The sequence below is a fragment of the Erigeron canadensis genome, chromosome 1, assembly GCF_010389155.1.
Source record: "Erigeron canadensis isolate Cc75 chromosome 1, C_canadensis_v1, whole genome shotgun sequence".
Taxonomy (NCBI): Eukaryota; Viridiplantae; Streptophyta; class Magnoliopsida; order Asterales; family Asteraceae; genus Erigeron; species Erigeron canadensis.
Window position 1 is genome coordinate 41,247,834 of NC_057761.1, and position 26,465 is coordinate 41,274,298.

Genomic DNA, 26,465 nt, shown 5'->3' on the forward strand with positions numbered 1-26,465 from the left:
ACGGAGGGTATTTTTATGATCAAGTTAAAAGTAAAAAACTAAAAAATTCAAAATAAGACATTTAAAATGAGACGGATAGTATTTATATAGAAAGGTAAATTACACTTTTCGTCCTTAAATTTGGGTCGATTATTTACTTTTAATCATGGAATCAATAGGATGGATAGAGAGTGAAAAAAAAAAACTAACAAACGTAGGTAAGTTAACAGTACAGTAGATAAGAATAGAAAAAAAAACTAAAAAAATGGACCCGGTGACCAAAAGTGAAAAAAATGAATATTTTAATGTATATTTTGTAATTTTTTGAGTTTAGTGATTAAAATGCATATACTGTCAACTTAAAGGACTAAAATGTAAGCTAACCCTAGTAATAATATGTAACTTTTTCGTGATATATGAGACCATTTTGTGATTCCAAAATTCAATCGTCGGTCCTGACTAATGTTATAATGTTTCAAACTTTTTAATAGACTTAATTAGTTAATTATCAGATTTATTTAGTTTTTTTTCTCAAACATGATTTTAAGTTTTCCTAGAAACTGATCTTATGATCATATAATTTTGCTTTCAATTTATTAATGACTTAATAGTCAATACTTTGCGTATACTTTGCGTGGCGGATATTTGTAAAGTTGAGGATATATTGTTATAAATTTATAATTTGACTTTCTTTCTCTTTACAAATGTGTCAACCTCTTAATAGGGTGAAGTTCAGGATAAAATTTTAGCGAGGAAATGTGTTTGTCGCACATCAATTTCTACACTGAATCAAGAATTTTGAAAAATATATATCACACACATTGTCAACTTCAAAATCTATCCTTGTTACATACTTTCTATACGAATTCGACTACTGTTCTTCTATATATATAAGTCGTCCCCCTAGGCTAGCATGTCATAATTAAATAAAGCACAATATGACCGATAAGCTTAATCACTCAAAGCTTAATCATAATCATTTGGTGTTTACAATCAAACATTTTTCTTCAAACATATTCTTCTTTTGACCTCCCTGAACTAGTTAGTGATATGATATCTTAATTTGGCGTGCTCATCAATTCCTTCATCATGTAAAAAGACATTATACATGCATGCATTCGTTTATTTATAGGGGAAAGGTTGGATGCAGCGGGCTGCATCATGCGGTTGATGTTTTTACTATGAAAATCAGGGGCATTTTTATAATAGATCAATCATTTTATTGTGTGTGTGTGTGACTGCAGCCATGAAAGTTACAGTCAACAGCATATTCGATTTCTCCTTATTTATATATATACATTCCGGAGATAGATAGGAACAATGATACATGTACTTTTTTTTTCTTCAAATTATAGAACTAGTGGTTTTTATCTATTTAACAAGAAAAAGATGCTACTCTACATTTTATTATATGGGAAAATGATCCGTACTGCAAACTTTATCTAAGCTTAGGTATTGTCACTTTAAAAAAAGTTACAAATTAAACCTTTAAATTTAATAAACATACATAGCCTCCTAAATTTTATATAACCTCCCCTAAATTTTACATAATCTCTCTCTGTTTTACCTAAAATAGGTACTGCATGCTTTATTTAACATTTTCCCTTATTATATTGTATAAAGAAAAAGGACACAATATAGTATAAAGTTTGGTGCGAAGTAGATATGCAGCATATGCCTACTTGTGAACATTCAACTATATTGTTCGGACCCTATTTAGTCTTTACCAATGTATCTCGTATTCCTGTTTTTGTGGTCCTTTTTGCAAATAAATTAGATGAAATAAAGTTGAAGGATAAATATATTGAAAAAAACTAAAGAAAAGGCAAAAATAAAGTGGATCTAATAAGCTGTAGTGGTACTTTTTGAATAATTTGGAGTTTTGGACTGGCTCTCGGATCTCACAATCTTTTTTGCTTCACGCTTTATTTATTTACTTAATTAATAAAATTATTGTATAATACTAAATGTATATGATACAATGATACAGCAGTACATAATAAATACAGTTAATACATTACAGTTATATAAATATAAAGATGTTGATTATTGTAAAACAAGTATTGAAGTAAAATAAATAGGACGAGATTTTGACCTTAAGATCATGGTTAAATTGATGCACAGAGATTCACGAAACAATTGATGCACGATGATTTTCATGATGCACAGTGATTTTCAGTGAAGAGAAACCTATTATTTTATTTGTTTTACTTTAATACTGATTTTATTTTACCTAAAACCTAAATATAAAATATACAATTTAAAAACATACAAAGCAAAATATTAGTCTAGAAGAATTTTAGCAACTTAGGTTCAAATCTCAGCTATGTTTTTATAACCATAAACAGAGACAAAACCAGAAATGGTTTTTGCAAGGGCCAACTTTAAAAGTTGTTATTCATATTTATAATAGTCATATTCAAAAATGTAAATATAAAATTGGGTCTTAGCTGTAGAATAAAAAATAGGCTCTTAAAGAATTTTGTTAACTTCGGATTTAGTCAAATTATCAAAAATCGATCTTGAGAAAGCCGATTTAGTTTATGCGAGTGCCGGCTATGGAAATGTCTGTTTTTAACATAAACGTCAGTCTTTGCAATATTGGAGCATGTGGTTGCCGATGAGTTGCACATATTAAACAACATAATATATATTCAGCGAAATCAATAATATATGATACTCCGTATGTTATAAAATAATTAGTTTGTAAATATCTTTTCTATCTTATTATTGTGATTATAATTATTACTTATTTAAAATAAATATAAATTTGAAAAGAATAACATTTTTTCACATAAAATTATATTATAAATGTATGAGTACTACATATATACTCAAACATGAAGAAAACACTTTCTTTCTTCAACCTTTTTTTTTATTTAATTGAAAATGAAAACGTTTCAAATTTTTTACTATACCAATCGAATGATTTATTTCAAAACTAATACTTAAAAGATTAATAACTTTCAAAAAAAAGATTTATGACAACCAGGGTGATATTAGAATGTATTTTTATGTTTTTAAAGATAAAATTATAAATATACCTTTAAATAAATAATTTACAATGTACCAAAAATTGAAGTAGAAATAGTTGTCCACACTGCCCCACTGTCTCTGTCCTTGAGCACCGTGGTACACGATTTATCTTTTTTATTCATAGAATTACGAATCCATCTAGGACCAACGATATACCCGTATGGGTAGTTCATCTATATGTAAAAAATTATCGTACATTTTAAGTTTTTACAAAAGTGATAAAAGACAAATAAATGAGTCTGTTTGCAAGCGATCTTGTAACTTGTAAGTTGTAAAATATATAAGCGGGAAAGAAGTATGAATGATAGACAAGGAAAGTTGTTGTTTTTGGATGACCGAAAATTTAATACTGTATGAATTTTGAGATGTATTGATATAGTTTTCACATCCAATCTTTTATTAGTTTTTTATACATGAAAAAACAAGTTGCAGTTCCATCATAACATAGAGAAAAATATTTTATTTAGTCGGGAGAATATGCATTACAAGTTTGTAACAATGCCCACAAAATTTGACACTCACACTTCACGTCTTTACAGTTTTTCAAACCGACCAAAAATAATTCATACACATATAATTAGTTTTTTTTTTCTTCATGCCCCCTTTTTTTTCCCACTATATATTAATAAATATTTCATACACATCTTCAAAATCCTATTATATATACTTTTCCCACTATATATACGTATAATAACGTATTGGTAGTTTTAAAATCTACTAATACTATGGGAGTTGTTCGAGTCCTTGTATGGTAGGCAACGGTTAAATTAAAAAAAAAAAAAAAGACATACAAAGTCATCAATGTTTCTGTTAATCTACATTTTTGAGAATAAATTACCGATACTAGTCTACTACCTAGACATTTTGAATAAATAGGATGGGTTTTAATGTTGGTTTCTTTTAAAATACGATGATTAAAAATCGACCCACTTGTAAATTTGTATTGTGTTGTAAGGTTTCAATATAACATTCATTTTATATAAATATAAAATATTCTCGTTTACATATGATTGTATTAAATAATAACAACTCATTGTGAATCATAATCATGTCACAAGAACATGTTCAAAACTTTGCATTTAGATATCATAATTATATGCAGATGCTTTTCACTTAAAGCTTAGTAGATTAGCTGGATGAAGCGTAAATAAACATGAGAAAAAAGAAAATTAAATGGTTTAAAAGTGTTTTGATTAGCTTTTGTTTCAAGAATTCTAATTATTGCATATAAGAAGAAAAAATAACATTACATGTTTTGTTATAACCAACTTTTTTTTACCAAAAAAGTTTTATAATAAAAATTAGACGATTAAAATAAAAGGAAAGGGTATACGGGTAATTTTAGTTGGAAAATAATATTAAAAAGCATTGGGAGATTATTGACCAAAAATAAGAAAAAGGAAAAGATAGACAAATATGATTAGGTCCAACATATGCCATCCCATGGTGGAACCCATACCTTACTTTGTTTATGTGAATGTGGTCCACCTACTTATGTTATGTTCTTTCTTGGTCCCTCCATTAGATGCCCATCAATAAAAATATAACCAAGAATTCATCTCAAATCATGATACTTAGTTGGGTTTAACTATATTTCTATCATGAAAACAATGGATACTATAATTAGGTTGTATGTTTATGTTATAAATTTATAATACAAAGAAACAGATAGTGTGTTCTTGCAGAGAAAATAAAAAGTTTATTATCCATTTATTTGATATAGTTATTGTTACTAATATATTGCTTACCAATAATGTAATTCTTGTTAGAAGAAATTGTGACAAGTTATAGTTGGAACTTTACTTTTTGGGATATAAAAGAAAGAAAAAGATTAGATTTAGACAATCTTGACACCAACCGACTATGCTTGTAACATACAAAATTGTTTTATGGTACAAGTGTACAACTTCTTAAGTGTGAAATTATATGACTAGTCTTAATACGAGTATTATTATTATTTTTTTTTTTCCTGAGCACCAAGTTTTATTAATGAAATGTTGGTTAACAAAATGCTTTTAGTATTAATTTGGTTATTTAATTTAAACCTACATAATTACTTAATTTGTATGAATAGATGATTGGCCTCAAATATGAATTAAAATCTACGAGAGCAAATACCCGTGCGTTGCGGCGGTGAGATGATGGAGGTGATAGGTCATAGAGTGTGATAGCCAAATGCCTTAGTCGTATGGGCTCCGTCCTCGGATTTAAAAATTCGTCGAAAGTATATCGAATGACATCTCTAATGAAAGAGCATGAAATTTTAAGAACACCAATATAATTTTTATAATTTATCGATGTATGGTTTTTGAGATAAAAGATTTTGAATAAATTAGAGGAATAAATGATTTATGTAGGAGAGAAAAAACAAATGATTGGTTGAGATTTGAGGAGAGAGAAAAGGTGTTAGGTAAATATAGAATTTAAATATGAGCATTTTGAGAAAGTAAATATTAAAAATTAAAATGTAAACAGGGAAGATCTGCTTTATAAGATAGTGTAGATAATAGTTTTGAATATTATTTAACATCTATAACCGTGATCACATTTTTATAACCCTATTTTGTATTATAAGAGAGAATAAATATAACAAGTATGCTAACAAGTTGGTCGACATATTGATAACAACTTAAGGAAAAATTTAGAGATTTCCCACTAATTAGTTGAATAATTACAAGTTGCTAATTTCATTTGTAACAACAAGAGTTATTTTCTGAATTTAATAAGGCACGGGGTAACACGACCAAAAAAAACAAAAACCTGACCAGGGCATTAGTGGCGACGTCGCCGCTAATGCTGACACTATTTTATCCCAATTATATGATCTGACGTAAAGATACTGACAGTATCCATGTCAGAGCATTAATATGTCAGCACGGTGGAAAACGCGATAAAAGGTTAACTGGTTAAACGGTCCACAAAGATAGGTTGTCCCTTTACTCTGGTGGGCCGCCCCGGGTATGATAGTGGTTGGAGGGTCACTGTCAAGGACTGGAAACACAATCATGATCTAGCTACCGGTCTGCAAGGGTATGCATACGCGAGACGGATGACAGAAAAAGAAAAGGAATTTGTGAGAAACCAATTAGATCGCGGGTTGTACCCACGCCAGATCCTGGTAAACCTCAAAAGAGAATTTCCAGGAAACCTGACTCGAAGAAGAGACATTACCAATTTTCTGAAATCGAGACAGAGGTTGGGCCAAATAGGTTATACTCCAATGCAGGTACAAACATCATATTAGTGATTATGTACTACGTTGTTGGAAGTGACTTATTTACTATATCTTGTTCACCTGTCGTAGGTTATGTTTCACTGTTGCAGGAAAAAAACTACTTTTATCAGTTTACTACAAATAGTAAAAATGGACGGTTGGATAACCTCTTTTTCATGCATCCAACATCAATGACCCTATGGCGCGCATTTCCCTGGGTTATTGAAATAGACGCCATGCACAAAACCAACGTGTACAATCATACTCATTTTTTCAACTTATTTTATAAGCTTATTTTCTAACAATAATACTTGCAATCATATTAACCTAATAACAACTATATTAATAATTATAATCATACTAACAAGTATTTTCTAACATAATACTAACAATCATATTAACAATAACCATAAATTATCAATAATTTCTAATAATCATATAATTTTTAACTATGATAACATAACATTTTTAACACTAATTAGAATCTTAATAACTTTTCTAACATAATATACTAACAATCATATTATCAATAATCATAAACTACCAATAATTTCTAAAAATCATATAATTTCTAAGAATCATATCATTTCTAATTATAATAACATAACCTTTCTAACACCAATTTCTAACAATTATATCCTAAAAATTTCTTACAATCAAACTAACAATCGTATAATTTCTAACTATAATAATATAACATTTTTAAAACTAATAACGTATATTAAAAATAATAACAATAAAAATGTAAATGAGTGTTAGTAAACATACAAAGAAATCGCCGGAAAAGTGGGATTGCCGAATTTGGAAGCGGGTCGCCGGGAAAAGAGTCGCCGCTAAAAGCTCGCTTGAAAAGTGGGGTGGGGTGGCCGGATTTGGTGTCGCCACCTGAAAAATAGCCGGAATTTGGAGGGGTGGCCGGATTTGATGGCCGTGATTTGAAGCGGGTGGCCGGAATTTCGTCACCAAAAACACGATGGCCGGATTCTTGATAGAGAGGGTGGCCGGATTCTTGATGGCCGGAATATGGAGAGAAAGAGTTAAATTGATGTGTTTTTTTTTCTATTTCTGGTCGTCTGGCTTCCTTGCGGCCGTTTATATCAAAAAATATGTTTGAGTATTAGCGGCGACATCGCCACTAATGCAAAGTCAAAGGTCTCGTCAACGGTCAAAAGTCTCTATTGTGCGTCAGATGGGCCCACAGCATTAACGACGACGTCACCGCTAATGCTGTCTGGTCGGGTTACCTTTTTGCCCTGATAGTGTTACTCGCCTCGTTTAATAAATCTGTTGATAATGTCATTAATTTCTTTGTTACAGTAATACCTACGTTACCAATGAATCCGCATTTTGTCTTTATCAAATAATTCAAGTAAAATGCCAAAATGTAAAGTAGAAATTTGGTTTTGTTTTTGTTCAAATATATTAAAGAGTAGAAAATAAGTAATAATAATAATAATAATATTATGATATAAAAATACAAAACAATCAACCAAATGTTTCACTCCTAATCATATAAAGTATTCTTCCATTTCTTTTATTCTAATATAAATAAATATTTCCTACATACAACAATAATTATTAATTAATTAACTTGACAAACAAAGAACAATCTAGCAAATAATACTTATGATTTGTTAACCTAATTACTTGCTAATTTATTTTCTTTGTATATTATAATAAAAAACTAGAATTAATAAATAATTAATTAACAACAGCCTTTGTTCTTTAATCTTTCCACATTGAATAAGCTTGCTTAAATCCTCAGTCAAAAACATTCTATTTTCTTTCTCTCTTTTTCGTAACCTATGTGTGTGTAAATGCACACACTAAAAACAGAGCATCAAACAAAATGGCAGCAAACAAATTTGCAACAATGGTACATAACAACACAAACAAGATCACACTTGTTTTAATCTATACTTTCCTTGAATGGACACTTATAATTCTCCTTCTTTTCAACTCAATCTTTTCATATTTCATCATCAAATTTGCCCGGTTTTTCGGGCTAAAACCTCCTTGTTTATGGTGTGTTCGTCTTGATCGTTTGTTCGAGCCCGAATTCAAGAATTCACATAGAGATCTTCTATGTGAGCTTCATTCTAAAGAAGTTTCTCAATTGGGGTTTTGTTTAAAACATAAAAAGTTAGCAGAATGTAATGATATGTGTGAGGATTGCTCATTCGGGTTTGGTGAAAAGTCGAAAAATTTAGTGGTTTCGAAGGCTAAAAAAGTTGATTCAGAACAGAGTGATGGTGAAGATGAGATATGTTTAAAGTGTTCTTGTTGTGGTGTTGAATTTGAAAGAAAAAGTTTTGATGATTCTAAATATTTTGTGATTAATCCTTCCTGGGATTTTCTGGGCTTATCAAAAAATGGAAACCCGATTATCGATTTAATAGGATCGGGTTTGGAGGATGATAATCTTGGTGAACAACCAGTGGGTCAAAAACAGAGTAACGAAACAGGGGAAACAGAGGATGAACCAATTACTGCAGATTTGATTCAATTTGAAAAAAAGGAAGATGCAAATTTAGATACATATTCAGAAAAAGCCCAACAGGATCTTGAATTCTTCTTGGATTACAGTGGAAGTCAATTGGTCCCAATCGAATCAATCGACCCAGATACCGAAGAATTTATTAAAAAATCAGTGGTTGATGATGATCAAGAATTTGGGGACTTTCAGAAAGCTCAAGTTATGTCAGAATCAGTTATGGAAACAGTAATTGAAGAAGTGGTTAAGGAGACCCAAGAAACAGTTTCTGTTCTTCAAAATGCAGGGGAATTGGGTTCAGTTGTTGAAAAAACAGAGGAATTCCCAAAGTTTGTAGAGCTTGAGTCAATGGAATTTGAAGAAACAGAGAATTCTCTTGTTTTTCATGCAAATATAAGTGGTGTTAAAGAGGAAAAACCCAAAATTTCTGAACCAGCCCGAATTTCGTTGGATAGCGAAGAAGTTCAAGAAACACAGGAGACTGATTCAGGTAAAGATTGTAGCTTTTTATACTTATTTGTTACATTTTTTCTTCTTCCGTTTTTTAATCTCATTTTTGTGAAATTTTATGCACATAATGAAGAGGCAGAGGTTTCAATTGGAACAGAAATTCCGGTTTTGGATACAAGTGATGAGATGAAAGCTCAAGATAACTTCACTTTGTATTCTTTATCAAATGAAGAGCCTTCAACAAGTTCTCATGATCTAGATTTCAGTCTTGAATATGGTAATTTTTTAGTTTGTTTAATGTTGTCTTTTTGGTATCTAATTATCAGTACAAATTTTAAAAAATTGAGACCTTTTCTTGTGTTTTTGAAGAAGCCCGGAAAGATGAAAAAACAGGATTTGAAGAAGCCCGAGAAGATGAAGAAACAGGGGAATTAACAAACTTTAATCAAATAGATGATGATTCAATGTTGATGATTGAAAGAAAGGATTCAATGGCAGAAGAGTCTTTTGATGGAAGTGAAATGGATGGAGGAGATCCAATTAACACAAATGAGAAGCTTAAAAGTGCTTTGAGAGCTGAAAGGAAGTCGTTACAAGCGTTGTATATCGAGTTAGAAGAGGAGAGAAATGCATCAGCAGTGGCTGCAAGTGAAACAATGGCAATGATAAACCGACTTCAAGAAGAAAAAGCCGCGATGCAAATGGAGGCATTGCATTATCAGCGAATGATGGAAGAACAATCGGAATATGACCAAGAAGCTTTACAACTTTTAAATGATCTTATGGTAAAGAAAGAAAAAGAATTGGAAATGTATAGAAAGAAAGTGATGGATTATGAGACTAAAGAAAGAATGCGGTTTTTATCAAGTAGTGTGAAAAGCGGAACGTGTTCAGCTTCGTGTAGCCATTCAGAGGATGGGGATGGAGTATGGGTCGATCTGAATCATGACCCTAAAGAAGAAGGAATGTCTAACGGGGCTCATGAACGTGAACATCACGATACCCCGGTTGACTCTGTACTTGATCTAGACTCGTCGTTTGTTGACTTTGAGGATGAAAGGATGTCGATTCTTGAACAACTTAAGGTTTTAGAAGAGAAGCTTTTCACTTTGAGCGACGAAGAAGATCGACATTTTAGTGACTTAAGGCAAATAGAAGATTACTTTGAAGAAAATGGGAAACATCTAAACGGGAGTTACAATTTTGATAGTCAAGAAGTCAACGGTATGACAAACGGGTTCCAAAAGGAAGCACACGAGGCATACTATCAAGACCGGAGATCCATTGGTTCGACAGGCAAAAGACTTCTTCCTCTTTTTGAAGCAGTTGACAACGAGAGCGATGACGGTGTGATTACTACATCAAACGGGCATGAAACCGGACACCATTCTAATAAGATGGAAAACACGGCAATCACATTATTCGAGTTACAAAAGAAGAGAATCGACATTGAAGAGGAAGTTGATAACCTTTATGTAAGGTTACAAGCTTTAGAAGCCGATAGAGAGTTTCTAAAGCATTGCATTGGGTCCTTAAAGAAAGGTGACAAAGGAATGGATCTTCTTCAAGAAATCTTGCAACATCTTCGCGATCTTAGAAATGTGGACCTTCGAGCAAAGAATTTCACCGATGGAACTCTCATTTGATTATGTTCAAGATTTTTCGCGGTAATTATTTTGTAAGTTTTAAATAAAATGACCCAGGAATAAAATTTTTTTATCTGATACATGTAATTGTCTCGATACTTAATTTATATATCGAGACAGTTACATGTAAAGACGAAAGTTCCGGTATTATACTTTCTCTTAAGCTCAATTTCGTAATTTTAATTTATTTATTTTGGCACATTCTATAGGTGAGAATGGGACCTTGGCTTAAAGAAGTTGAAGAAGCGTCCAACAATTGGAAGCGAGTGGTGGTCATATTGAGAACGCTAAGCTGCCAAACTTTTGTTCTTTTCTTGGTTTGATTTTTTTCCTTTTCATATTTTTTCTCTTCTTGTCAAAGTAACATACTTTTAAAGCTATGGCAGATGAATTCAGAATAATACACACTTATGACTACAACAAGTAAATGTTACTAAAGCCTTATTATTCTGAATTTAATCATTCTGTTATATTTTTAAAAAAATATTTTCAATACCCCATTTTTTCATGTGGGTTAGGTATAATTTCATCTCAACTTTTTGATGGGGAAAGTTGGATGATAAATTCTTGTGTTTGTCTATTTGTAGAGAGTTAGGTGTAGGGTTTATTTCAAGTGATTTTTTTGATAGTTTTCATGAATTTGTTTTGGAGTACCGAGAAAGGGAAGGGGGCCTATTCTTGATCACTTCAAGTGTACTTTGTAAGTATGTAAAATGAGTATTTTTGTTTAGAGTTAATCAAACATTATATGTGTGTAATAATTTATCTTATTTATTTATTTTTTATGTTTATGGTATAAGTGTTATTCAATTTAAGATCTTCTAAATGACCCAAGTGATGAGGAATTAGTGGTGTTTTGTTTATTGTGAATTGTGATTTGTAAATGGGAATGAGAATCAATTTTTCTACTTGGGCAGTTGGGCCTAGTAAAATATTCCTAGCCGAAATATGAGTAGTGGGCTTTTGGCCTAACCCAATTTCGTTACTATCTGGGTAAGTTTATGCATTACTATTATTTCGCATACATTTCAACTATCATATGACCGTCGTTTCCCCAAACAAGATGATCCATTAACTATGCTCATGATACATGATGAAAATGTTTTGTGGTTGACATAGATTATGGTTTGGGATTCAGTTTTGGTCTAACTACATAGAAACGAAAACTATGTGAACGAGTGCTACTTTGAACTAAATTGTCTCTTTTCTAAGTACCGGTTCTAGACAATGATCACAACATCATATGAGTTGGGAATGGATTCAAACACGTCACCTATTTCTAGCAAAAGTTCTCCATAGTCACAAGATTTATGATGGGGCCGATAATAATATCACTTGATCTAAAGAGGTAGTTTTCAAAACTTAGTAGTGCATGAAAGATTTAAAAAAGGAAGAAGAAGAGGATAAATGAATGTAGTGTGTGCGAGAGAACTTTTGTAATAACCATGATTGTACTGAGTTTACAAAATTCATGTTTTGCGAGTTTAAGTAAGGCCATTGACATAATCCAAAAATCATGTATCACTTTTAAATCCATACCCACACAACCAAACTAATCTAATATATGGCTTTAACAAAATATTAATTAGTAGTGCAGCATCAAAACACGGGATCAAATTTCATACCAAATAAGTCATAATGCAAGAAGAATCCATGAATTCTAATATATGACATGACTTTGGTTACATGAACTACGTTACTCATGACTTGACCCATTCATAATGTATTTTGACGATAACATAGTAGAAAAACTTATATTATACTAGCACAGTATCCGCACAATGCAACATTGGTGAAGGCAATTGGAAATAATATACAGCACATTATCCATAAAGGTGGTGATGAAAATATTTTATAAGATAAGAGTTTAATGTAAAATTAGTTTTATGAGCAAATTGAGTAATTTTTAATAACTCTTTTCATGAAATAGAGATTCATTAAGAGCAATTGGATCATTTTCAAACTAACACAGTATCCGTAAAGGTGGTGATGAAAATATATTATAAGATAAGAGTTTAATCTTTTCATGAAATAGAGATTCATTAAGAGCAATTGGATCATTTTCAAACTAATTTTCTTGTAACATTTTTCAAAAATATGAAAATGAGCTATCATAATTTTTATAAAAATATTATAACATCATATTAATTAAGTCAAATAATACACCTCCAACACTGGACACGAGACTTACGATGTTATCAATATTAGATGTGATGCATGTAAGTCACAAAAATTGTAAGTTTAAAGTTAGAGATGTACGTAAAAATTAATTGTTTAATTCAAATACTAAGAATATTAAGTTAACAAAAAAGGAAATAACGTAATAAATGTACATTCAAATACCATGAATACTTTATAATTACGATTTACATCCATGTGCAAATTATTAAATTGGGTTTTTTTTTTATTTTGAATAATCATATAAGAGACATAAAACTTTGTAAATATAACATTGTATGGAGTATCTATCATTAAAATAATTAAATTCATGTTTTATATAATTAATATTATCATAAATAACAAAATAAATTGAAAAATGATTAATGTGACTAAATAGTATGTCTAAAGATGTGCCTAATAAGGAAGACTAGACACATGTCATAATAAATGGTGAAGATTAAGAAAGAGAAATTGTGCAATCCATGTGTTAAAAGATGAATGAAATAAGCATGTTATTAGACATATTTTTTGAGCATATGTATCATTATCAAAACAAATTATGTCAACCGTGCATCGCACACGGTTACTAAAACTAGTAAATAAATAAATAAATAAAGTGTATAAGACAACATAACCATGCTACATATCTATCTAAATATACATAATAAACATCCGAAATTTTTTTTTAACATACCGTATATTACACACAAATATTAAAACTGGTATAAAACAAATAATAATATAATATTATATTATATATACACTAAAAACTAATGTACAATGTACAAGTCTTTTAAGTATGAAAAGTACAAGCTTTTAAAGGACATAATAATTTTAACCAAATTTCGTTTTAACCCTTTAAACTTTAACCAAATTTTGTTTTAACCCCATAAAAATTTTTATTTTTTAACTTTTACACCACATCAAAGTTTTCGTTTTCATTTTCGTGACACTAAACTTTTAGGTCCTCATGTTTTTGTATCAAATAATTTTCACACAGTTACGGTTTTACTTTTAAACATTTGGTTTTTGATTATTTTCATCCGTCTTTTTATACATATAGCGCTTTTATTATACAATAACTTTTATAATTGTTACGTCTTACGTCATATTACATTTAAAACATTAATATAGTTATGTTTATGTTTTTATACATCTTAATATTCTTTTACTTGTTTTTTATTGTAATGCTACATGTTTAGTTGTCTTTTTAATGATAGTTTTCATCTTTTTACTTTTACTCTACATCAAAGTTTTCGTTTTCTTTTTTGATTATTTCTTTCGTTTATATATATATAACGTTTTTAATATATAATAACTTTCATTATGGTTACGTCTTACATTCATGTAACATTTAAAGCATTAATATAGCCATTTTTTTGTGTTTTTATACAACTTATTATTCTTTTATAATATTTGTATTGTTACTGTTAGATGGTTGGTTGTAATTTTTAAAGTTTGGATTCGAATATTTGACATAAATTAGCTAAAACTTTATTGTGTAAAAAACGTCTCTGCGGCAACGCGTGGTGTAAAAAAACTAGTTATTACGATAAAGTAAAATCCATGAATATATTCTACATTATTCCACAACAAATTTTGACTTACGGCCTTTGAAGTCGATTTCAACTCACTTGTCAATTCGTAGGTGTCACCATTATTGTATTCTACCCTTAAAATCCACAGAATTAGTAAGCTTATATTAAATGTTAGTAAATAATTCTTAACACAACCATCCCTAGTTTCTTTGTTACTCGCGATAACAGCTTGACTTCCTGCACATTGACTATGGCACTCAGTCTAATACTACCAATACAACTAACTAAATACGAGTAGTAAATATATAGGAAAATTATAAGAATCAAAATGACAAAATATTGAAACACCAAATTTCAATAAAACAGCTAATCGGATGTTGAGAATTGAGATGCATGGTTTAATATTATATCAAACTTACATTGTTATATTATATTGTACGTATTATTATGATAATAATATTTTTATAATTGTTTTTATAATATTTTATGATACTAAAACACAGTTGCTCTAATAACTTTTTGACCAATCACAACTTTCGATTTTTTAATGTTGACTTTTGTTTTCATTTTTGACTTTAATTTACACTTTTTGGTTTTTCATTACAAATTTACACTTTGAACCCACTAACTTTAATATAATAAATAAATAATAAAATCTAATATATATCCGATAGAATAATAACTAATATTTATCCAATAAAATAATAACTAATATATATGCAATAATATGTTCTATCATATATATATAATTAATTAATTATAAATAAATAAATAATTTATTAAGATTTTATTTTAATTTTAGTATACACTAAAAGACAGTTGGACTAATGACTTATTAATCAATCATATCGCTCGATTTTATCAAATTGACTATCGCTGATGTCATTATTTAGTTTTTTACATAATTTTATCTAATTAATAAAAAAAAATAACTAAAATTATTTTTTTACAATGTTATTAAAATTGGTTTCTATCTACAAAGCCCGATTTTTACAAACGAACAATTGTACATTCCAGTATCTCGAGTTAAGTCGAGAAAGGACTTTAGGGTGTTAATATGTGACACGTAAACAAATTTCGTTTAAAAAGAAGTGTTTCAAATGATGAAGGATGGTATATGCTTTCAATGTTGTTTTATTACATAAGTTTTCTTTTTATTAGCTTGATATTTTTGACATTTAAATTGAACACTTATTATAATTTATATTTCAACTTTGAACTTATAAACTTTTACAAGTTACATGTATTAATATCTAGTATTAATAATGTCGTAAGTCTCGTGTCCAGTGTTGGACACGGATCTAAAATTTAGTAGTGAACTAAGGTGAATGGATCATTATTCGACTGGTCGAACTCGAAAAGGGTAACAGCTTTCCTGTTTAAATTCAAATAATGTCGGTAAATTACTAATTTAAGATAACTATTATCGTGTTTGAATCTGAATATTAAGTTTAATCACAATGAAAAAAATTGATTACTACGTAATAAACTACTATTTATTTTTGTTAAAAATTAATGAATTATGCCGGCTGCCTGATGGAGACGTAGAGTGGTAGTTAGCATTCAATTAAACATGATGAGAATGATTTTTACTTATTTATTATTTGTTTTGAGTTTTGACAGGCCGGTTCAAATAGAATGTAAGAACAAAGGTTAGTTTATTTGTTTTAACAGGATATATACTAGAGATCAACCTCACTTAATAATCAATATATAGTAGGAAGAAAAATTTCTTAATAATCTATCCAAAGTCACAGTAACATATTAAAGAAAAATTTTACCATTTTAACCTTGAATATTGTCTTGTCAAATCTAAACACTCATAGAATATTCCTTGTTACATGGTTACCAAATTGGATAATCATCTACGGTAAATATATATATTATATTGCATAATGTATAATTATATAACGCGTGCATTATTATAGAGGGTAAAAACTTGTTTTAGATTTATCACTTCCCTAGTTCTAGAGGATTAGGTGTGTAGGTTAACTATGTCGTCTTTGTGAGCCTTTTTGGGAGTAGACTAAGATTTAGTTTACCTTAACGGCCTAAGGTACTTTACTTCCGTAGGTTGTCTAGAAATAATTTTACCCCCTAGTTTTTAATCAATTCATATGTATAGGCATGGTCGTCCTTGCTGAAGGCTTTGTTATTATGCTCCTACATTTTATGCTTTTATGCTGTTATTTGTGTACTATGGTTGCTAGAATTTTTGCTCGGTGCTAAGGTTTTGTTGCCGTTCGTTTGCTACCCTTCCCTTCTCGTAAAGTGGCATACCCGGCGGACCCAGCTGACAGGTATATCGTCTTATCATGTTCTCGACAGACAGGTATAAACACTTTACCCTTTGTGTGACTTTTACATCTTCTAGGCCGGAGGTCCTTATGGAAGCAGTCTCTTTATTTTTGGGTAGAAATAAGACTGTCTACAGCTCATCTCCCCCATACCCCGCTCAGAGATTGGGTACCGTTGTTGTCGTTGTTGTATAATGGTTTAACACCTCAACAAAATAATAAATACAGAGTGCAAATTGGTGTGTACAAAAGTTGAAAAAGTCTTTGAAGTCAGAGGGGGATTTGTTCATCTTTGCGCGGCTCTCCTCCTCGATCCTCATCATTAATTCATAAGTTGTCAAAATCATGAAAATTCCAACATGTTATGATTCATACGCTTTCACATTTCTCTTTCTATTTTTGTAATCTTCTTTAACAAAACATGGTCAAATTCAAGAACTTTTTAAATGAGCTTGTCAAGCCTTGCAAGCCTAATTGCGCAAAAGGTATAAATCATTAACTTTGTACCTTTTTTTTTCATAGATCTCAAGATGTTGATTACGTGGCCACCTTGGAGGTGGTTCAAGTTTGCATCTTTATGTGTTTCTGAATATGGGTTTTTGTTTTTATGTGCTAATTTTTCTGGGTTTTTTTAATATTGAGAAGTTACAGAAGAAAAAGATTCAGTAAAGATTGTTGCTCCTCAAGAACAGAAGATTTTCGATTTTCATGTTTTGATTTCTGCTACAAATAATTTTGAAAATAAGCTTGGTCAAGGTGGTTTTGGCCCTGTTTTCAAGGTTTGATTCTTGTTGTTATTGGGATTTCTAGTGATGTAATTTATAATCTAAGTTTATTGTGAAAAATTTGAGACTTATAGGATATTGATGATGACCTATATTTAGTTATTTTAGTGAATTGGGAGTTTTCATATGGATCCAACTTTAAATCCAACTTCACTTATTGGAGTGTTGAGACTTTCTTGATGATTAGGATTAAATGATTAATCTTTAGTATAGTTTAAAATTTGAGACTTTATAATGATCGATTAATCGATTTTTGAGTATTGTAGTAAATTTGTTGTTTTGATGTGTAGGGGAAGTTGGATGATGGCAGGGAGATTGCTGTGAAGAAACTTTCACAGACCTCAAAACAAGGAAAAAGGGAATTTACAAATGAGGCTAAGTTGTTGGCGTGCATACAACACCGTAATGTTGTAAGTTTGTTGGGGTATTGCGTGTTGCCGGAGAAAGTTTTGGTGTACGAATATGTAGTTAATGAGAGCCTTGACAAGCTTCTTTTCAGTATGTTCTCATATCCTTTATTCTGTTACTATGTCGGTTGAAAGCTCATTTCTTATTATTTGGTTCAAAATATCAGTGATTTTGCTCCATTTATGAAACCAAATCATGAAAGTTATTCCCCATATATACCCTTTAGTGTGTTATTAAGTTAAACTTACAACCTTTAAGAACATACTCGAATAAGCCTACTAAAGCCTGCTATCAAATTTGTATTTCGGAATTTCCGGTGGGACATTTTCCTTTGCAGAAGGTGTTCAAGTTACATTACATTTTCGTAGATGGAAGCCATGGTACCCTTGGTTAAGTTTTACAATTTTAACGGATAGGGAGTATAAACTAAAGTACATGTTTACACACTTAAAAATATTGGTCATAATGCGTTTTAGTTGTTGGGAGTTTTTCTAGTCGATAACTAAACTACCCGTAAAGAATCACTAAATAGTAAATATAGGAATCTTTTGGATCAATATCATAAGTGACTGTGACTGTTTATTAAATAATTACCGAGGACGAAAATACATCATTCCAGATTTTGCAAGTAGAGAAGATGTTTCACTCTTTCGTAATGAAGTTCATTACTCTTGTAAAAGATTTGAATTCAGACCTATTACACTGATGCTGTTTTTTCTTATCATCTTAGAATCTGCAAAGCGAGATGTACTTGACTGGAAGAAAAGATATTCGATTATTTCGGGTGTGGCACAAGGGTTGCTTTATCTTCATGAAGATTCAGTCGATCGCATCATCCACAGAGATATAAAAGCTAGTAATATATTATTAGACAAAAACTGGAGACCCAAAATTGCCGATTTTGGCATGGCCAGGCTCTACCCTGAAGATAAAACTCATGTTAACACCCGTGTAGCTGGTACCAAGTATGTTTTCACATAGCTCAAGTTTTTATGTCCTTGAATTTGATATTTTATTCAAGTTGATGTCTTTAAAAGTATGTTGGCACCAAAACATGTCTTAAGTAGTAAGTACGTACGGAATATACAATTAAACGGTGACATCAACAGTCATGAAATGCACTTTAGCCGTTTTACGAACATTTACAAATTATTATGAAGATTTAGGGAAATATATCTTCAAAGTTTTGTCAGATATCAGTTTGAAGTTTGTGATGGTTTTCTTGGTTCTAATGGAGGATTATTTTTTCTTCTTTTTTTGTAAATACAGTGGATATATGGCACCAGAGTATGTCTTGCATGGTAATTTATCAGTGAAGGCAGACGTATATAGTTATGGCGTAGTGGTTTTGGAGCTCATTAGTGGTCAAAAGAATTCGACGTTCAAACATCCAGAGTGCCAAAATCTTCTGGATTGGGTAAGAATTGGTGCATCTTTGAAGTATAAAAGTTTGGGTTGTGCTAACCATAATCCTCAAGGGAATGGTTAGGTAAGGGATATGGTTAAAAGATAACTTTCAACTAACGTTCCACAAAAAGAGAGTAAAAGTTAGGAATCACTTAGAAGTGGCTTTTCAACCGCTAACCACCTAACGGTGGTCATGCTTAAGTTATTACAATTTAACTATGTTATAGTAAGTTTTTTTAATTACCAACCATCAACCACCTGTAGGTGGTTAGGCTAAAACAGTATGATTAGCCTTTTTGTTAGACATTTTCATATGCTCGTATATACGAGTAGGACGATTGTAAGGGACAACCCTATACGAGTAGTACTTATCAAGCACAGCCACATATAGATTCTTTTATAAAAACAAAACCAAAGGCAGTTTGTTAATGTTATCTGCTGCAAAGATGCAGTTGAATATATCAATATGTAAGTCAAAACGGAGTCCATTTGACTTTTGAAGTCAACTACAGTGAATTCATTACTTTGAAGTCTTAAATCTAAACCTCAGGATTTCTGCAGGCATTTAAGTTATACGAGAAGGGAAAAGGCATGGAAATAATGGATACAACACTAGCCCCTTCAGCTGATCCTGATCAGGTGGCAACTTGTACACAAATTGGGTTATTATGCACCCAATCTGACCCACGACTAAGGCCTACAATGCGGCAGGTAGTGGTGATGTTATCCAAGAAGTCAGGTGTACTTGATGAACCAACCAGGCCTGGATTCCAGGGAACAACAAGAAGACCACATCGACCTTCTAGCTCATCTACTTTAACAGGGAGTCCCAGTGGGACAAATTCTCGTTCTTCTAGGTCCACAACTACGACCACTGCAGCTGGTGGTACTACTAGCACGTGGGCCTATAGGGCTTCAACTTCAAATGTTCATAATAATCACATGTCAAATTTTGCGCCTTCAGTATCCGATCCTCATGGCAAGAGACCCATTGAAGGGTAATATTCATTTAATTGTTATAGATTAGGAGTTTTTTGCGTTTTTATTGTGTACAGAAGTGAGTTATAGTGTAAATTACAGGAAGAAGAGAGATGTGTTATAGATACAAGTTGTGATTTTTGTTACGCCATAGACCATCAAACTGTTACTCATATAGAGCACAAGTGCTTTAAACATCAGAAGATTGTGTTTTTTTATTTTCATAGTGATTTATAGCTTATGGTACGACCAATTTTAACATTTGTGATGTAGCATTCTTAACTCTCGCGTGTTAATGTTACTCCTGGGCAACTCCTTTTATCTTTCTAGTTTATTTGTAGTTCTTCCAGTGCTTTAGCTTCTTAGTTTCCTGAAAAGGTCAACACTTCTTCAAATTTGGACCCATTGAAGGGTAGAGTTTTGGTATACAGTTTAGGTACAAAAGTGAATTGTATATTATTGGAAAGAGTCAAAGAGGAGATGTGATACATATATAAGGGTTCAGTTTCACTTCACAAAGACACTTTTTATAATGAAGTCAGGGGTATAATGGTCTTGATACTTTAACTAGATGTGTATATATGAAGAATAATAAAATGGAAAAGGAGAGGAAAAAAATAGCCAGATGTGATATTTTGGGTGCCATCCGTTATCTGGACTTACTTCCCGCCATACAACTAACTATATCCATTACTTCATCTTTTTGGTACTTCATTATAAACATTTTGCTTAAGCATCATGCCAAATAATCTTCAGCCATTCCAACCAGATAATTTTTTGTTATTACATCATCATCACCCTTCACGGGTATCTGGGTTCGGATTCTATAGATGGTGCAGATGGAACAAGAAGAGAAGGGATAATTATCGAGCTGTGGAGAGAGATTCAGAGTATGAAATAGACCCTGAAGTGGCCCGAGAAGCTCTACGGAAGCTTGACCAACAACTTCAGAAACAAACCAAACCTGTTCCCAAACCCAAAGGTAATCCTTTAGTTCTCTGGCTCTGTTGTTCATTGGTGATATGTGTGAAAGAGTTATCGTATGCTTTTCTTTTAGTATTACTCGTGTTATTAAAATGATAATTATGAACCTAGTAAAAGTATCATATCAAGTTACAAGATTTTAGTCCCGTGTATACGTAAGAGCCTAAGATGTACCAATAAATTTATCAAGAATGGCAAATTGATTGATTGATCGTAAGAGCAACTGTCTTTAATTAGGTATTAAGATTAAGATTAAGATGTGTACTTAGTTTGGTGCTTCTCATTTCTCAATCTTTAATAGATCTTTTTAATTAAAAGTGTTCGAGCTTCATTATTTGTTGTGCAAAAAAGAATTGAAAGTTGCCATGGTGTAATCCCATCAAGGAAAAATTTAGAAGAAGCCTCTAGTGGGTGCATTAGTTGGCAATTGCATCATTGTATGGTTCATTTAACAACACATTCCGTATTCAAAGAAGAAGAATGAGAAATTAAGGCGCGAAGTTTGTAACCTTTCGTCGCACATTGGTAGAGAATGTGAGGAAGTTTGAATGACTAGTTAGTCTTAAGTTGTAGGCTACTCTTTAAAACAACTTAAGGTTTAAGTTGATTTATCAGATATTAGGAAGTTGTATCAACTTTAACTTTGATTCAGAATGTGTGACCTCTATACTTTACCGACTACATATGCAGAATATAGAGTTCCATTTTGAGAATGTATTAACTTTTGATCAGACCTGTATGATATGGTCTACTTGACCCACTGGTGGAAATGAAAAGGCAACAGTGGGTCAAGTCAGAGTCGGATCTAGGAAATTACAATATAGGTGGCAGAAAAAGTTTTGACTAGAAAATATGAGGGCATAACGAACCAAAATCATATAAATATACATAAATATATGATATATCTACCCCCAAAATTTGTTCGGTCATTGAGGGCCGTTGCCCCCGGGTTATAACATGCTGCATCCGCCCACGGGTCAAGTTGAGCTGACCCGTTTTAGTCGCTGCCCAGCCTTTCGTTACCAACCCTTTTTTCCACCTATAGTTGTGAATTCCCATTTGTCCCATTTTTATCATTTCCTTTCTGTAAGAATGTGCTTTGGCTTTGTACTTGATAGTGTTTTTGTTGTAAACTGTTTAATATCTTTTCAAGTTATGACCTGACATTAGTTGCAATCTTTTCATAACTATTGCAGCTTCCAACCCATATGATTTAAGAGAAGAAGCAACGACAAATGTTCAAGATACAGGATCCTACCTACCAATTACATTCTTTGGACTTCTTATATTCACCATAGTCTATAACATAATATTCATAAAGGTAATCAAACCATCTATAGATGGTCCTCAAGCCGAACTAGCTCCTGTTCGACCCTCCCTTATGAGAGAACTTTTGAAAGCCGAGTTGCTACCTTCAATTCAACTCCCGCCATCATCAGAGGTTTTCAGGCAACCATGAAGTTTCTTTGACTAGCAAAGTGATGTCGTATGATGATCGAAAATATTTTTAAATGTTCTGTTATGTACTGAATTTGAAGATGGTCATACCCCTGATATAAACAAATCTAATAAGAAAACAGAATGATCAAAAGAGTATGTTCAATAATATTACAAAAGTATGTATGTATTGGAATTTATGAATGTGCCATGTACAGGAAAATAGTAGAATCCGAGCTATTATCTTATATAACAAATTGTTGTAACAAATGTATGATCTAACAGAGGATAAATTGTTGGTTTTCATATCTTTTTTTTGAGTTTTAGATAAATCGTGTACCCCGACACTTGTTACAGTGAACCCTTTGCATCTTAATAATTTGGACAACATCTCTAAACATAAACCTTAATACTGAGTAACCCCTAAACTTATAAACCCTAAATAACCCCTAAATATAAACTCTGAATAACCGTAAACCCTGAAAAACGAGGGTAATAAATTAACTCTAAAACCATGTGGTCGTACCATCTCGGTTAAAGACACGAGTTGCCGCCTCTGGCCCTTGCAGTCACGCACCCACAGGCAGCAGAGACTCTGGCAGTGACACGTGCTCAAAGACCGGCCTTACTATTTCCGGCTTTCACCATGTGGCTAAGCCCGGAGTTGGGACTGGTTCTACAAGTTTTGTGTTTGAAGGTCCATTTAGGCGTTGTTTCAAATTAACACCATTCATCCAAAAAAATTCTGAACTATGAAGTCAATAGCTGTAACTTCGCAGGTATGATGCGTTTATTGGGGTCGCTGGAGCTTATGCTCAATATATATACACGATAAAAATCTTGGGACAAAAGAGAGCTCATTGTTAAACTGTATTCCTAAGAGACTTTGGAGGAGGGCATCTGGGTCCTAACCTAAGTTATGCCAAAGAGTTGGTATAACATATGGGTCTGGGCGAGAACTGAATTGTGACCCACCTGAATTTGGGGCTGCAGCAGATGGTGAAGCTGATAGAAACATGTATCTTGGTAAAAGGTATATATTATGAACGTACTTCATGCGAAAATAAGATACTACATTCTTGAACTGTTCTTTCGTTGCTGAATTCAGGTCTTTTGTTAGACCATGGGATTCTGTTGCCATTATTGCCAATGCAGTTCATTCCATGCCTTACTTCTCATTTGGTTTAGAGAGTGTCGCCGGGTTATATCATATATACATTGACTAGTTTCTTTCTTCAATAGTTTTAAACATTGCGTTAAAAAAAAAGTGTTAAACATTGTCGTCAAAATGGGTCAAGCATGTTAAAAGTTGGCCAAATCTACTTTTAGCCATGGAAAACCAGACAACAATCATTTGCAGGTGAGCCTAATGCCTGACCAGACCTGGTCCGTTTTAGTGTTTACAAAAAATAACCTGTATGACCTGAACCCTTTTTGTCCCGTTGTTAGGCAACTGTTTTTTCAATCTGGAGTGATTATCAATTGGACGATTGCAATGCTTAATTTGTAACTATGAATTCTTTCTCTGCAGGAGCATGCCAACTTCAGTCGCTCTTAATGTTGTTGCTAAACATCTGAACTTGACGTTTTTTGAGGTACCGACTGGCTGGAAGTATTTTGGTAAAATTTAGCTTGATGGAGTAGTTTAGTGTGAGGCGAATAAGTTTTGGGACTGGTAGCCTCCCCATTCTTTGCACTATGCCTACAACCTAAACAAATTACTTCAGTTTTTGCGAATTTTTTCTATAGGTTCGGATCATAACTGTGAGAAGGATGGCATACTGGTTGTCTGGCTGTATTAGCCTAGATATCCATTCTAGTGTACAAAAACAAGGGCAAGCTCAACACTGCGCCATCATTGGACTTCACTATTATACTCGCTCTTAGTATGAGATATTTAAGAAATTTAATTGCCAATATATTGAGCTTTAAAATGGCGATTATATTTTGATTTTAAGTGTTTTCTTCTTTGAAGAATGTTGATGCAGGTTCTGCGAAGGAACTAATGGTTTACTTGGTAAAGATTCCATCGTCTCTTCATGAAGTTAACAAGTAAAAGCTTCTGCTTAAAGTGAATTTGTTATTGATAATATGATGGAATGAATGCTGCAGTGTGTCCGAGTAGTAAACTAAATGTCAAGTTGTGAGTAAAATGTTGAGTGTAAGCATAGGATGCACATCTTTGGTGACATTAATTCATTTGAAGGTTTAAAGATTATGACATAAGGATGCAATCCTTGGGACTACTTTAGTAGAATCGCTTAGCTCGTGATTTTCGTTCACACAGGATCATAAAGGAAGTAAGATGAGATGTCACTAATGGAGTTAATGCTGATGAATTTGAATACAAAGATCCCATTGATGGTTTCAATATTGAAAGAACCAAGGAATCTGGTATTTGTTTGAAGATAAGTCTTGGCTGGTGAGTGCCTCACTAATACTTAAACCCCACTGGATTTTGAAGTCATCTAGTTGTTGAAGTCAAAGTTTTTAAAGCATGCAACTGAAATTGGTGATCTGATTTTATGCTTTACTTTTTGGATTAAGATTTTTATAAGTGAATGTTTTCTGTTCATCGTTGCAGGTTTTCCGCATATCAGGGACTGAGTTAGAAGGTGCAACTATTCGTTTGTACGCCGAGCAATACAAGAAAGATTCATTCAATACTCAAAGAGATTCCCAGGAAGCACTTGCTCTTAGGTAACTCACTATCTTACTTCTTTATAATGCATATACACATACAACAACAATATAATTTCTAAAAAAAATGCATGTACACATACACTTGCAATAATATAATGCATTTTGAAGAAGAAAAGGTCACTCAAACAAATAAAGTACAGTTGGCAATAATAGACTGACAATAGTATCCTTAAAGTTATCGGGTCAAAAACTGCCCGAAGTGCTTTTTTAACATTAAACCTCCTGAATCATGTTATTCATATTTGAGTGTCAAGTGTCAGCACAACCTGTTTTGACCTGCACAAATAGTTCCCTGTTTTTAGTGGCACCCCTTCTGTTACCCAAACCACTCATTCTGCTCATTTCCACCTCTAAAAAATTCACACATGGTCTGTTTTAGTTAAACTGGACATGTGTTTGGCTACAGGTTGAAGTTGCACTCAAGCTCTCGAAGATGCAAAAGTTCACTGGTCACGCAGTTTAATTACTCCTTCTATTCCAACAAGACTGTCTATCTTTGACTTTTTGATTTTTTTTTCATCTTTGACCATAAATATTGTTGTTCGTGTTTTATCATACTTAATGAAAACTATATCGATGACAATACAGATAAAGTTCAAGCTATATATATATTTTACATCAAGTATCATATAACACACACAAAAAGACTTCAAAGTTGAAAAAGAAAGACTTCAAAAAGTCAAAAATAAATAATATTTTTGGAACAAAAAGAGTATTTTGATAAAAGTTATATCATCGTTGCTAATATTTTGGATTATAAAGCTGCCCATGTGTTTGTCATCATTAGAGTTAAAGGGTACTTACTTTCAGTTTTAAAGTAGTAATTTAAAGTCAAGTTGTGATATTATATTGACCATACAGCTATGGCTTACTAATAATATGTTTGGTTAAAGAAGGCTCATGGGTCTCCATCCAAACTAGTACTGTAGTTGTATAAAAACATGATAGG

General features: G+C 32.0%; 3 protein-coding genes and 1 pseudogene across 6 annotated transcripts; all 4 read left to right on the forward strand.

Moving 5' to 3' along the window:
- The first annotated feature begins 8,014 nt into the window (after nucleotides 1-8,014).
- Nucleotides 8,015-11,610, forward strand: LOC122585552 (myosin-binding protein 2). Of its 3 annotated transcripts, none has more exons than XM_043757681.1 (4): nucleotides 8,015-9,213; nucleotides 9,307-9,450; nucleotides 9,543-10,851; nucleotides 11,029-11,610. In XM_043757681.1, exons 1-3 carry the CDS (start codon nucleotides 8,079-8,081, stop codon nucleotides 10,817-10,819), a joined length of 2,556 nt encoding a protein of 851 aa, XP_043613616.1. In that variant the 5' UTR covers nucleotides 8,015-8,078; the 3' UTR covers nucleotides 10,820-10,851; nucleotides 11,029-11,610. The 3 variants fall into 3 exon arrangements, with proteins under 3 accessions (XP_043613616.1, XP_043613617.1, XP_043613615.1); XM_043757682.1 differs by having other exon boundaries at nucleotides 9,546-10,840; XM_043757680.1 differs by having other exon boundaries at nucleotides 8,016-9,213; nucleotides 9,543-10,840.
- A 5,470-nt stretch (nucleotides 11,611-17,080) lies between these two features.
- Nucleotides 17,081-20,592, forward strand: LOC122610838 (putative receptor-like protein kinase At4g00960). Of its 2 annotated transcripts, none has more exons than XM_043783797.1 (6): nucleotides 17,081-17,299; nucleotides 17,460-17,593; nucleotides 17,890-18,097; nucleotides 18,738-18,972; nucleotides 19,277-19,424; nucleotides 19,976-20,592. In XM_043783797.1, exons 1-6 carry the CDS (start codon nucleotides 17,236-17,238, stop codon nucleotides 20,414-20,416), a joined length of 1,230 nt encoding a protein of 409 aa, XP_043639732.1. In that variant the 5' UTR covers nucleotides 17,081-17,235; the 3' UTR covers nucleotides 20,417-20,592. The 2 variants fall into 2 exon arrangements, with proteins under 2 accessions (XP_043639732.1, XP_043639740.1); XM_043783805.1 differs by having other exon boundaries at nucleotides 17,466-17,593.
- A 422-nt stretch (nucleotides 20,593-21,014) lies between these two features.
- LOC122584862 lies at nucleotides 21,015-23,083 on the forward strand. The gene is made up of 2 exons (XM_043756935.1): nucleotides 21,015-21,374; nucleotides 22,573-23,083. Exons 1-2 carry the CDS (start codon nucleotides 21,131-21,133, stop codon nucleotides 22,833-22,835), a joined length of 507 nt encoding a protein of 168 aa, XP_043612870.1. The 5' UTR covers nucleotides 21,015-21,130; the 3' UTR covers nucleotides 22,836-23,083.
- LOC122592566 lies at nucleotides 23,083-25,979 on the forward strand (annotated as a pseudogene).
- Nucleotides 25,980-26,465: the final 486 nt, after the last annotated feature.